A 13,824-nucleotide genomic window follows, 5' to 3' on the forward strand; every position below is an offset into this window, starting at 1 on the left:
AGGGAGCCCGATGTGGGGACTCGCCTCCAGGACCCTGGGATCATGACCTGAGCCAAAGGCAGACGCTTAACTGACTGAGCCACCCAGGCATCCCTATTTTTATTTTTTTAAAGCTTTTTTTTTTAAAGTAATCTCTATATCCAACAACACGGGGTTCAAACTCACGACCCCAAGATCAAGAGCCACAGGATCCACAGACTGAGCCAGCCAGGTGCCCCATAAATGTGTTCTTTCTGCATAAAATACCTATCTCAGAGAAGACACACCAGAAACTGGTAGCCCTGAGGCAGGGAGCTGGGCAGCTGGGAGAACCGCAGGCAGAAGAACAAAGTCACCTTCTGCTCTGTGTATCTTCTGAATTTATAAATGATTGAATGTGTTATCTAATCCAGAATTAATGGATACAATTACAATAGTTTTGTTAAGTTGGAAGAAATGTTTGGCAGTATTGCCAAGCACCTGGGCCCTGAAGTTGTGGGAAATGCCTCCCGGCGTTTTAATCAGGGCCGGAGGAAAGGGCGGGCTCCCAGCTGTCACTCACAGCAGTCTTGAACCAAGTCATACCATCACTCCGGGGAGATAAAAGAGCCACTGAGAGGACAGAAGGAAACACAATCAGTCTTGAGTCTCATACGTTTCAAGGGTAGTTATGAAAGGCGTAGGCAGCTCCTTCCTAAATGTGAATTAATGTCAAAAGAGAATCATTTCAGGAAGTGTTGAGTTCCTCTCTTCAAACTTTTTGGGACCATCCCACTCTGGTATGAATCACATAGACCCAAGTTCATTCACAGGGAACATCTGTATGGGGGGAAGTGGGGGAGTACAAAAAAGAGACCATCTGACACTGAACTTGGATACCTATTGTCTTTTTTCCCGGCTTCCCTCGGGATGTCCATTTGTTTGGTTGTATGGGAAGGAAGGTCTTTAAAATGCTTATATGGCTATTATTTGAGTTTATTCATTTAATATGTGAAAATGGCAATTTGGAAGAGGAGCATGACTGAAATCCACATTCTTTGTGAATGTTTGCATTCCAGAAGTTTTGCAGAGTTGTTGGAAAGTGGCTTTGTGATTTCTCTCTCCTTGTGGCCTCTAGTCAACCAAGATGACAAAAAACAGGGGTGCCGGGCTGGCTCAGTCAGTGCAGCCTGTGACTCTCCATCTTGGGGGTGTGAGTTTGAGCCCCACATTGGGTGTAGAGATTACTTAAAAATAAAATCTTTAAACCAAACAATCAGGGGAGCCTGAGTGGCTCAGTCAATTAAGCGTCTGACTCTTGGCTTCAGCTCAGGTTATGATCTCAGGGTGGTGAGATCAAGGCCCCCCTCATCTACTTGAGATTCTCTCCTTCTCCTCTGCTTCTCCCCCCATGCATGCTCTCTCTCTCTCAAATAAAGAAATAAAGTATTTAAAAAACAAACAAAAAACAAAATAATAAAAAATGTTTGGCTTTGAATATCAAGTTTATAATTATTTATCTTATCTCAATAAATTACCTCTTTCAAAATCCTACCATTATTTTTCCTATATTTTTATTAACTTTTAATTGCTATTAATTTAGGAATACATCCTTCTTTTTTTTTTTTTTTTAAATAGAATGTTGCACAGGCGCCTGGGTGGCTCCGTCGTTAAGCGTCTGCCTTCGTCTCAGGTCATGATCCCAGGGTCCTGGGATTGGGCCCCGCATCGGGCTCCCTGCTCTGCCAGAAACCTGCTTCTCCCTTTCCCACTCCCCCTGCTTGTATTCCCTCTCTCTCTGTGTCTCTCTCTGTCAAATAAATAAATAAAATCTTTAAAAAAAAAAAACCAGAATGTTGCAGGTAAACTTTTGGTTCTCTTTAGTCATTTTCCATAATGCTAATTTAATTGGCCTCGAGTGTGGTTGGCAAATAATTACTTTAACATAGTGATTCTAATATGCAGCAAAGTATGAGAATCACTTGTCTAACTGATATAGGACCCCAATGTTCTTGGAAACTCAATACTAGAAATGATGGGAAATACATATTTAAAAAATATAATAAATGGTTTTCCTTCTTTAAGTGAAGGGTAAGATTTGCCTTTCAAGACGGATTGCATTTTAGCAAAAACGCATCAGTGAACTTTTGGATTGTGCAAATAAAAAGCCAATATGCAATCCTAGAATGGAGCCTGGGGACAACAAGACCCTAAACTCACCATATAAAAGTTGTCATTGTTGTGGGCATGTTGCATCTCTGTAGAGTATTAAGATATGGCTGGAGACTGGGGATTGAAAAAGAACTGATTGAAGAAGTTTCTTGGCTAGAGAAAGAGAGGGCCATAAAAAAGACCCCTGTGATGGGCGCCTGGGTGGCTCAGTTGGTTAAGCGACTGCCTTCGGCTCAGGTCATGATCCTGGAGTCCCTGGATCGAGTCCCGCATTGGGCTCCCTGCTCGGCGGGGAGTCTGCTTCTCCCTCTCCCACTCCCTGTTTGTGTTCCCTCTCTCGCTGTGTCTTTCTCTGTCAAATAAATAAATAAAATCTTAAAAAAAAAAAAAAAGACCCCTGTGAAAGAGTCAGGCTGAGACTCTTGAGGACTGTGTTGTCCAACATGGTAGCCACCAACCACATGTGGTTATTTAATTCTTTTTTTTTTTAAAGATTTTATTTATTTATTTGAGACAGAGAGAATGAGAGACAGAGAGCATGAGAGGGAGGAGGGTCAGAGGGAGAAGCAGACTCCCCGCTGAGCAGGGAGCCCGATGTGGGACTCGATCCCAGGACCCTGAGATCATGACCTAAGCCGAAGGCAGTCGCTTAACCAACTGAGCCACCCAGGCACCCTGGTTATTTAATTCTAAATTTAAGTGAATTGAAATGAAATCAAAATTTTTTTTTAAGATTTTATTTATTTGATAGAGACCCAGCGAGAGAGGGAACACAAGCAGGGGGAGTGGGAGAGGGAGAAGCAGGCTTCCCGCAGAGCAGGGAGCCGATGCGGGGCTCGATCCCAGGACCCTGGGATCATGACCTGAGCCAAAGGCATACGCTTAATGACTGAGCCACCCAGGTGCCCCGAAATGAAATAAAATTAAAAGTTCAGTTCCTCAGTCATAGTAGCCACATTTCAAGTGCTCAATAGCCACATGTAACCAGTGGCTCCCATATTGGGTGCAAATATAGAACATTTCCCTCATGAAAGAAAGCTCTATGGGACCGTGCTACTCTAGAAATCATTTTACATGGTCTTACCTAGTAGCTAGTTTTAAATTTTTCATTCACGAAGTGTAATTACTTGCTTTACTACCAAGCCGTCAACAAAGTTTTAAAATAATAGTAACAGCTAATATTCATTGAATACTTATGTATCGGTCAGTTTTCCTGGTTGCAGACAACAGGTTTCACTCTTGTTAATTTAAGCACAAAGAGATTTACTGAAGGGTATGGCTAGCTCACAGAATCATTTGGAAAGTTAAGAAATACACTCTGGGTTAAACATCCAGGAATGACTTCCAAAGTTATACTGCAGAGCTGGGTTGACAAGCAAGCCGCAGCCTCTGCCACCATCCAGAAGATTCAGAACTGCTAAGCTGCCACCAACAGCTGCTGGCTCCAGAATCATGTTGCCTTTGCCGTCATCAGCACCAGCAAAATGAATGCTTCTTCACACCTGCCTCTCCCTGCATAGGGTTCACAGTTTTAAAGTCTCACACAAATGGCATCTAAATCACAAACAGAATCAGAGCAGCACGGGAGTTTGAGAAATGTAGTGAGTGTTTAGCTTTCTATTTCCTGCAATTCAGAAAGCAAGGTAGAAAGGGGTTGGCATGGATTTTGAGAGAACCAGTCTAAAGTATTTGTCACGACTTGCCATGTGCCAAGTCCGGTAAACATGCCCAATCTCATTTCATTCTTACAAGAATTCAGTGGGGAAGGCCCTGTAATTATCCCCATTTGACAGATGAAGACATGACAGTAAATGGTGGGACTCACAGTATAAACTTAGTTGTGCTTTTGGAAGTTAAAGGAGCCCTCTGTCCACTCTTGGAAAGAACTTAAGGGAAGCAGGGAAAGGACAGCCACCTGAAGAAGCCAGGATGGAAGATGACAACCCATGAGAATAAAGCAGCAGTCCCAAGGTGACAAAAGGACAGCCAGAATGAATCTGAGAACTCAGGAGTGGTGCCAGATTCATGCCAGATTCCAGAGTCTCTACTCTCTCCGCAAAGTCCATGCTGCCCCCAATGGGAAGAACCAGAACTTACACACAAATGACAAAGACTGAGAAGACTTCTCTGGTTTCAACAGTCCCAGTTGCATCTGTGACACAGAACAGAATGCAAAAGTAAAGAACTCAGCAGGGAAGGCTTCCAGAAGGAGGTGCGTTTTCAGTCAGTTTTAGAGGAGAGAAGTGTTAGCTTACCCTACTGCAGTCAGAAGGCAGAGGGTTTCAGATGAAAGAACTCATATGTCTCATGCCAAGACTCAGGGCTGAAACGGACCAGCCACTGTAGCATATCAAAGCAATGTCCTTGACTAAGGAGGAAGGAGGTGGGTCAGTGTTTAGCAGAAAACAGTAAATAATCTGGTGGGGAAGGGAATTGATTGCAGGATAAAATCACGTGAAACCCATCCCATGATTATAGTTATATTAAAATATTAATAAAGTATGGATTGAAATTCAATTTGGAACAAAACTAAAATCTCAGGGAGTGAAACTCAGAAATTTTCTTTTCTTTTTCTTTCCTTTTATTTTATTCATTTATTTGGGAGCGAGCACAAATGGGGTAAGGAGCAGAGGGAGAAGCAGACTCGAGCGGGGTGAGGGGCAGAGAGAGAAGGAGAAGCGGACTTTCTGCTGAGCAGAGAGCCCAATTCGGGGCTCTATCCTCGGACTCCAGGATCACGACCTGAGCCGAAGGCAGACACTTAACCAACTGAGCCACTCAGGTGCCCTAAGAACACAGAAATTTTCTAACAAACACTCCAAGTTGATTTGTCTTGATTTGCCTGTAACAAGGGCTGTTCTCAGTCCCAGTTCTCCTTCCCTGTGAAAAAACCCAAGCTTCTGGTGCCTGAGGTCTGGTGCCCCTTTACCACCTCATTCTTCCTTGAAGACATTCTAGTAGGATCACAAGATAACCATGTCAGGGGGAAAAATAAATCTCAAGGAAATGGGTCGCTTGGTGCTGAGAGCTTCAGGTAATTTGAGAAAGCAGTGTCAACATCTCAGAAATGTGGTAGCTAGGGCGCCTGGGTGGCTCCGTTGGTTAGGCGACTGCCTTCGGCTCAGGTCATGATCCTGGAGTCCCGGGATGGAGTCCCGCATTGGGCTCCCTGCTCAGCAGGGAGTCTGCTTCTCCCTCTGACCCTCCCCCCTCTCATGCTCTCTCTCTCCATCTCATTCTCTCTCTCAAATAAATAAATAAAAAATCTTAAAAAAAAAAAAAAAGAAATGTGGTAGCTATGTGTGATTCTTACTTTGCTTAAGCTTTATCAAACAATATTACTAACATTCTAACAAGCCTTTCCATCTGCTAGGTCCTAGGCTAAGCAACTTAATAATGCTTTATATTATTTAACCCTCACAACAATTACCTATACTAGAGGCTATTAATATTCCCATTTTACTGATAAGGAAACTGTGGCTTAAGAGGTCCCACAGCTAAGAACTGGACTCTGCAGCCCATAGATTTAGCCACGCTGCTATGCTGCCTTGATTTCTCCTTTCTTAATTGTGTTCCCCTATTATTTTTGACATGTTATGTTTGTTTACTCATTGGCTCTTCACTCCTCCAAAAACTGTAAGTTTCTTAAATGTGATGATCAAGTCTAATTCATCTTTTGACACCCTTACCCTCAATACCTGACAAAGACTAGCACATAGTGAGTGCTTAATATGTGTGAGCTAGACAGAGCTTCGTGACATAACAGTCACTCATTTTATATACTTATACACAATTACTCTTGCAGATATTCACAGCTTCTGGATAACAAGTTGATGATATTTGTACTCTCATTTCATATAGTGCCATGGGCAAGTGTGAGGGTCTTAGAGCCAGATAGTTACTGGTTTGAATCCTGCCTCAGCCACTTATTAGTGGTGTAACTTTAGGCAAATGTTAAAAGAAAAAAAAGTGTTACAATTTATAAAGGGTTATCTGTAAAATGAGCACTGCTCTTGGGTCATGAAGAAATAGCTGGAAAAGTTTATGATTCAGATGCTTAAAAATGTATATATATACGTGGAGGCACCTGGGTGGCTCAGTTGGCTGAGCATCCAACTCTTGATTTTGGCTCAGGTCATGATCTCAGGGTCAGGGGATCGAGCCTTGTGTGGGGCTCCGTGTTCAGCTCGGAGTCTGCTTGTCCCTCTCCCTCTGCTCCTCCCCCTGCTATCTCTTTCTCTCTCAAATAAATAAATAAATAAATTTAAAAACTATATATATATGTGTGTGTGAAGACACATGAAAAGATGCTCAACATCACTAACCATCAGGGAAATACAAAATTAAAACCATAATAAGATAGGGGCGCCTGGGTGGCTCAGTCGTTTAGCATCTGCCTTCAGCTCAGGTCATGATCCCAGGGTCCTGGGATCGAGCCCCGCATCGGGCTCCCTGCTCTGCCTGCTTCTCCCTCTCCCACTCCCCCTGCTTGTGTTCCCTCTTTCGCTGTGTCTCTCTCTGTCAAATAAATAAATAAAATCTTAAAATAAAATAAAATAAAACCATAATAAGATATCACCCCATTCCCATCAAAATGGCTATTATTATCAAAAAGTAAGCTATAACAAATGGTGAGACGCCTGGGTGGCTCAGTCGGTTAAGCATCTGCCTTCGCTCAGGTCATGATCTCAGGGTCCTGGGATTGAGCCCCGCATTGGGCTCCCTGCTCAGTGAGTGGGGAGCCTGCTACTCTCTCTCCCTCTGCCCCTCCCCTGGCTCATGCTCTCTCTCTCAAATAAATAAATAAAATCTTAAAGAAATAATAAATGCTGGCAAGGCTTTAGAGAAAAGGGAACCCTCATGCATTGTTGGTGGGAATGTAAATTAGTACAGCCACAGTGGAAAACAGTATGGGGCTTCCTCATAGATAAAATAGAACTACAGTACAATCCAGCAATCACATTTCTAGTTATTTATCTGAAGAAAATGAAAATACTAATTTGAAAAGACATACGCACTCTTATGTTCATTGCAGCATTATATACGATAGCCAAGATTTGGAAGCAACCTAAATGTCTATTGATAGATGAATAAATAAATAAGATGTGGTACATACATGCAATGGAATATTACTCACCCACAAAAAGAATGAAATCTTGCCATTTATGACAACACTTGCGGATCCGGAGGGTATTACGCCAAGCAAAATTAGTCATAGAAAGACAAATATTATATGATTTCACTTATATGTGGAATCCAAAAATCAAAACAAATGAACAAACCAGAAACAGATTCATAGATACAGAGAACAAACTGACCGTTGCCCAGGGGATGTGGGGTGTGGGAATGGACGAAATAGGTGAAGGAGATTAAGAAGTACAAACTTGCAGGGGTGCCTAGGTGGCTCAGCGGGTTAAGCGACTGACTCTTGATCTCAGTTTAAGTCTCACAGTTTTGAGTTCAAGCCCTGCATCAAACTTAAAAAAAAAAAGAAGCACAAACTTACAGTTATAAAATAAATAAGATGTGGCTTTCCCAGGCGGCTGCCGAAGATGGCAGAGGGGCAGGTCCTGGTGCTAGATGGCCGAGGCCATCTCCTCGGCCGCCTGGCGGCCATCGTGGCCAAACAGGTGCTTCTGGGCCGGAAGGTTGTAGTCGTGCGCTGTAAGGGCATCAACATTTCTGGCAATTTCTACAGAAACAAGCTGAAGTATCTGGCCTTCCTCCACAAGCGCATGAACACCAACCCATCCCGTGGCCCATACCACTTCCGAGCACCCAGCCACATCTTTTGGCGGACAGTGCGAGGCCTGCTGCCGCACAAGACCAAGCGAGGCCAGGCTGCCCTGGACCGGCTCAAGGTGTGCGATGGGATCCCACCACCCTAGGACAAGAAAAAGCGGATGGTGGTTCCTGCTGCCCCCAAGGTGGTGCGCCTGAAGCCTACACGGAAGTTTGCTTACCTGGGGCGCCTGGCTCATGAGGTTGGTTGGAAGTGCCAGGCAGTAACAGCCACCGTGGAGGAGAAGAGAAAGGAGAAGGCCAAAATCCATTACCGGAAGAAGAAGCAGCTCATGAGGCTACGGAAACAGGCCGAAAAGAACGTGGAGAAGAAAACTGATAAATACACAGAGGTCCTCAAGACCCATGGGCTCCTGGTGTGAGCCCAATAAAATTGACTGTTTATTCCTCATGCTTGGCCTGGCCTGGCCCTTCCTCCATTGCCGCCCTAGGATATGGGGGACCCCCAGGGGCCGCTGTCTGGAGCCACAGGCAGCCTGGGACTTAAAATGCTGGGAACACAGAAAGGGCCTTAGTCACTGCTGTAAATTAAGAAAGGCCTTCTTAAAAGGTTAAACTCTAAGAGCTTTGAGGCATAATTGCCTGTGACCTACTCATTTCTGAGAGTTCTAAGAAATTGATAGTTTCACTGTTGGCAAGAGATCTGGAGAATGTTTGGAGGGGAGCCCTGTGTCGTGAATGGGGTGTGCTTAAACTTGCCGCAGGCTCGGGTGCTATACTCTGCAGCTGTTAGGGTGTGAGGATGCTGGGGGCCAAGCCTGGTGTTACACAGAGGTAGTTCCAGATGCATAGCCCGGGAAGTACAGCCAAGGGGTCTCAGGCACTGCCTTTGTGCCTTCCCTGTATTTTGTGATCCAAAACTAATAAATTATTTTTAAAGAATAAATAAATAAATAAGTAAGTAAGTAAGATGTGGGGATGTAATGTACAGCATAGGATATATAGTCAATAATATTATATCAACTTTGGTGACAGATGTAACTAGTTTTATGTGATGACCATTTTGTAATATATATAAATATGGAATCACTATGTTGTATACCTGAAATTAATATACTGTATTTCAATTATTCTTTAATAAAAAATATGTACTTGATAAAAGTGGTAGATGGGTGGGTTCTCAGAGGAGCCCGGGGTCTTCCTAGAGTAGCTAGAAGCCTACTGAGAGGAGACCCTCTCAGTCGCCTCCTACTAAGAAAGATGGAGCAGCAAGAACAGGGACTTGCTGGAGTTAAATGTTAACTTGTGCTTATTTCTCTACAACTGCCTGCTGTTTAATTTGGCCAACCCAGTGAAGATTCTTTGGTAAGCCTGTGTGTAATTTCTAAACACCAAACCTACGACCTTTATACACATGCTAAACATTTATAGAGCGGGAAGAGAGTTCTCCTTTTTCTCTATCAGTGAATCGAATGAATAACAACATCCTCCCCTCTCCCCCCAAAAAAGTATTCTTTGATCTGCACGAAAGATAAATTGGTAATAATTCATCCTGATCAGCTAAGGATTGTAAAGCAGATTCTTTGATAAGCCAATTAATTTCAGAGGGCACGGGCGCTTGTTTCTTCCTGATACTGATTTATATTCTCAAAGCCATAGAATGTTAGAGCTGAAAAGAGACCTTTTAAGATTATCTCTTCAAATCTTCTGATTTTAATGGATGAGAAAACTGCACACTCCAGAGAGGAAAGTTTAGACAAATGCTAATAAAGAACCATATAGAAAATGTTCTGTCACAACAATTCCTAAAGCATTTTAAGCTTTCTGTGGTTGTCGCTTTTGTTTCCTTTTTAATCTGGTGATCCAAATACATTATTTGGGCCTGGAATTGGAAATCTGTGGGCACTAATCCTCAGTTTTGTGCTGACGTCAGAGATATTTGAGAATCACTGCTGTCCCCTGCTGGAAATTTAAATCTCACAGGTTCTCAAGGTTCTATGGAATTTTTTAACAGTCAAAAAAATGATAAAAGTAGTATTTCCTTAAGGTACTGAGTTTAAATAGCATAAAAGGGTATGAAGAGAAAAGTAAAACTGGGAAAGTGATAACTGTCATTAACAATTTTATTGAACATTCTTCCATAATTTTTTACTTATATATTTGTATATATCTACACATATGTATAATACACTTTAAAAGATTTATTTATATGTTTGTTTATTTATATATTTTAGAGAAAGAGAGAGAGCGTGTGTGTGTGCAGGTGTGGGGTGGGGGGACAGAAGGAGAGGGAGAGAGAATCTTAAGCAGGTGCCATGCTGGGGAGTTCTGAGTGTGGGGGGCTCCATCTCACAACCCTGAGATCATGACCTGAGCTGAAATCAAGAGTCCTATGATTAACAGATTGCACCACCCAGGCACCCCAATATGTTTATACACACATAGGAAAATGCTATATGCAGTGTTTTGTAGCTTAGTTTTCTCTTTTTTCTTTCTTTATTTTGAATAGTAATATATTCAAAAGCTTCCTAATTTTTGTTTTTTAGAAATATGTCCTGAACATTTTTTTAAAAAGTAATCTCTGTGCCCAGTGTGGGGCTTGAACTCAACCGGGAGATCAAGAGTCGCATGCTCTTCCAGCTGAGCCAGCCAGGTTCCCCCAGGCGCCCCCAGGGGCTCCTGTCTTGCACATCTTTTTTTTTTTTTTTAAGATTTTATTTTTGACACACAGAGAGTGTACAAGCAGGGGAAGCAGCAGGCAGAGGGAGAGGGAGAAGCAGGCTCCCCGCTCGGCAGGGAGCCCGATGTGGGGCTCGATCCCAGAACCCTGGGATCATGACCTGAGCCCAAGGCAGACACTTAACCGTCTGAGCCACCCAGGCGCCCCATTGAACATCTTTTTAAAGCAGTATATTGGGGCGCCTGGGTGGCTCAGACGGTTAAGTGTCTGCCTTGGGCTCAGGTCATGATCCCAGGGTTTTGGGATCGAGCCCCACATCGGGCTCCCTGCCGAGCGGGGAGCCTGCTTCTCCCTCTCCCACTCCCCCTGCTTGTGTTCCCTCTCTCACTGTGTCTCTCTCTGTCAAATAAAGAAATAAAAATCTTAAAAAAAAAAAAAGCAGTATATTGACAACCTCATTTTTGATGGGAGAATAATGTTCCGTTGCTCAGGTGTATCATAAATTATTTGTTCAGTCCTCTTTTGATAGACTAAAATGTAAATCTCTCTAAGAGCAGGGAATTTATTATTTCGTTGTTGTTACTGCTGTCTCAATAAAATTTGCTTAATAAATGACTGGACATTTTCCTAGTTTAAAGTATTTCTCTGCTTAAAAATGCTGCCCTGAATACCCTTGTGCCTGTATTTTGGGGCAGTGGATAAAGTCTGGGAGGAAGTACAGGTTCAAGGACATGTGAATTTTAAGTTTTGACAGATGAGTACTTCTGATGAAACATGGATCCAGATGTTTAGTAATTCTATCATTCCCATACCTGATTGAGCATCAAACCCAGAAGCTCCCAGAGAATTAATGAAAAATAGCTCTTTTCTGCACATCCCTTCTCTGTTTTAATTCAGTAGTGTGTGTGTGGGGGTGCAGGAATATTTTAAAGCCCCCGCCCCCAACTATGATTCCCGTGCACACTCAGAACTGGCAATAGCCACATAACACCCATGTCTTGGTACACTGTAGCAGAAGGGAATGTGCTCCTATATCTCAATGTTCATGTGGTAACTCATCTGTTATTCACCTGATGCTTATCCAGTGCTTACTGTGTGCAAGACCCTATGCTCACTCAACCACAGGCAAGATTGTGCAGGGGGTGTGGTACGGATTTCGCCACTGCCCTGGGTGGTGGTGCTGGGAGCAGACGGGTGAGTTTGTTGTTCTACGAGTTGGCTGGTGGCTGGGGTTTGGGGAGGGAGCACTGTGTGGGTGAAACTTGGGAATCCTGCAGTACTACAGTGGCAGGAATTTTAAAAAGGCCCAGCCCTGCCCTCGGTGACATGTATGTGTGTCTAACACACATGGAGCCCCCACAACTTCTAGGTCTTCTTAGGCAAGAGCTGCCGGGGGTCACCCCAGCAGAGGTGCGGGGCGGGGCCCAGGCCTTTCCCTCTGGGCCCTTCTAAGCCAGATAAAATATCATGCAGATGCAACACACGTGGGAAATGCGCCATGGACAGCCAACAGATGGCAGTCATAAAAAGAGATGACAGATTCCACCGTCATTCACGACCCACCCAAATGTCACGTCCGCTGGGCTCTTTCCCTGGCAGTTCCTGCCCCGAGCAGGTGTTGTTTTCATGTACTCCGTGGCAGTTAAAATATAACAACAGAAAAAAACCCCAACAACCAAAAAACAAAAAACCGAACTATTACTACCGCTCCCCGAGGCTTACTGGATCAGAACTTCTAACCACCTTATTGCATGACCCCATTGTATTCTCCCAACAGTGTAGGGAACTCAGAGAAGTTGAATAACCAGATAAAGGCCACACAACTTAAGTAGATTGATCTTCACATTCTTCTTGCTTGCACATCTCATCAAATAATTTTGAAAAATTGTCCATCCCTAGAAACAGACATACACATCTATGGTCACTTAATTGATAACAAAGGAGGCACTACAGAGAGTAAGAAAAGATCTTTTTAATAAATGGTGCTGGAATAGCTAGATACCCATATAGAGAAAAAATGAAATTGGTCTCCACTTCATGCCATACACAACATCAGATCCAGGTGGATAAAAGACAAATGTGAAAGGCAAAAATCTACAGCTTTTTAGAATATATGAAAGTATCTTCTTGACTTCTGAATAGGAAAGGATTTAAGCCACTAACAGCCCTCAAGACAAAGGAAAAGAATGATAGATAAAGAGAATGATTCAGTGACACTAAAGTTATACATTGTGGTTCATAAATATATTATGTAGAGAGTTTGAAAGATAAACCACAGAGTGAGAGAAGATAGTTGCAACAAATATAACTATATGCTCATCGCAGCTTGTTGCAACACTAAGCTAAGGCAACAGTATTCAGTGGTACTACTTTGGAAAACAGTTTGGCCTCCTTTTTGTACAAATGTTATACAGTTGCCCCTTAAACACCACTGGCGGTTTGATTGACCGTGCAGGTCCACTGATACACAGATGTACACTTAATATTTTTTCTTATAATTTTCTCTTAGAGTTTTCTTAATAACATTTTCTTTTCTCTAGCTTATTTCATTGTAAGAATACAGAATGTAATATACATAACATACAAAATATGTGCTGATCAACAGCTTATTTTATATTGGTAAGGCTTCTGGTCAACAGTAGGCTATTAGTAGTTAAGTTTTGGGGGAGTCAAAAGTATTATGCAGATTTCTGACTGCATGGGGGTCAGTGTCCCCAACTTTGCATTGCTGAAGGGTCTACTATAGTTGACAATGAAAAGGAAAAAGACAAGAAACCACTGCCTAAGAATGTGTATCTCCTTCCACATTTTAAAGTTGGCATCTAAAAGTTCCCATCTTACTTACTTTTTTTTTTTACTTTAACAATAATGCTTAAAGCAGCTTTATTTGTAATTGCCCCAAACAAGAAACAACCTAAATATCTTTGGAGAATGAATAAATAAATTGTGGATTTTCATATAATGGAACAATACTCAGCAATAAAAAGGAATGACATGGGTGAATCTCAAAAACTGTTACGCAAATTAAGTTAGACACAAAGAGTACCCACCATATGATTCTGTTTATATGAAATTCAGAAACAGACAAACTAAGATGTTTGAAATCCAAACAGTCATTGGTGGATGGGGAGTATCTTGAAAGGGGCATAAGGGAACATTCTGGGGGTGATTCAGCATGCATTTAACTAGATGCAAAAGATGTACTTTCTGGCACGTTACAGATCTTAACATTCAAAAATAAAACTGTGATATCACTGCCATAAATACACCCA

The 13,824-nt window shown here is 42.5% G+C and overlaps 2 protein-coding genes across 4 annotated transcripts in view; one reads left to right on the plus strand and one right to left on the minus strand.

Moving 5' to 3' along the window:
* NIP7 (nucleolar pre-rRNA processing protein NIP7) overlaps nucleotides 1-13,824 on the minus strand; it is a 94,384-nt gene that overhangs the window by 37,829 nt on the left and 42,731 nt on the right. The window lies entirely within an intron of this gene.
* LOC118023623 (60S ribosomal protein L13a-like) lies at nucleotides 7,666-8,323 on the plus strand. Its single transcript, XM_035024887.1, has one exon. The coding sequence runs from the start codon at nucleotides 7,683-7,685 to the stop codon at nucleotides 8,016-8,018; it is 336 nt and encodes a 111-aa protein (XP_034880778.1). The 5' UTR covers nucleotides 7,666-7,682; the 3' UTR covers nucleotides 8,019-8,323.

This window comes from Mirounga leonina, unplaced genomic scaffold (assembly GCF_011800145.1).
Source record: "Mirounga leonina isolate KUSES-001 unplaced genomic scaffold, KU_Mleo_1.0 Mir_180, whole genome shotgun sequence".
Classification (NCBI taxonomy): domain Eukaryota; kingdom Metazoa; phylum Chordata; class Mammalia; order Carnivora; family Phocidae; genus Mirounga; species Mirounga leonina.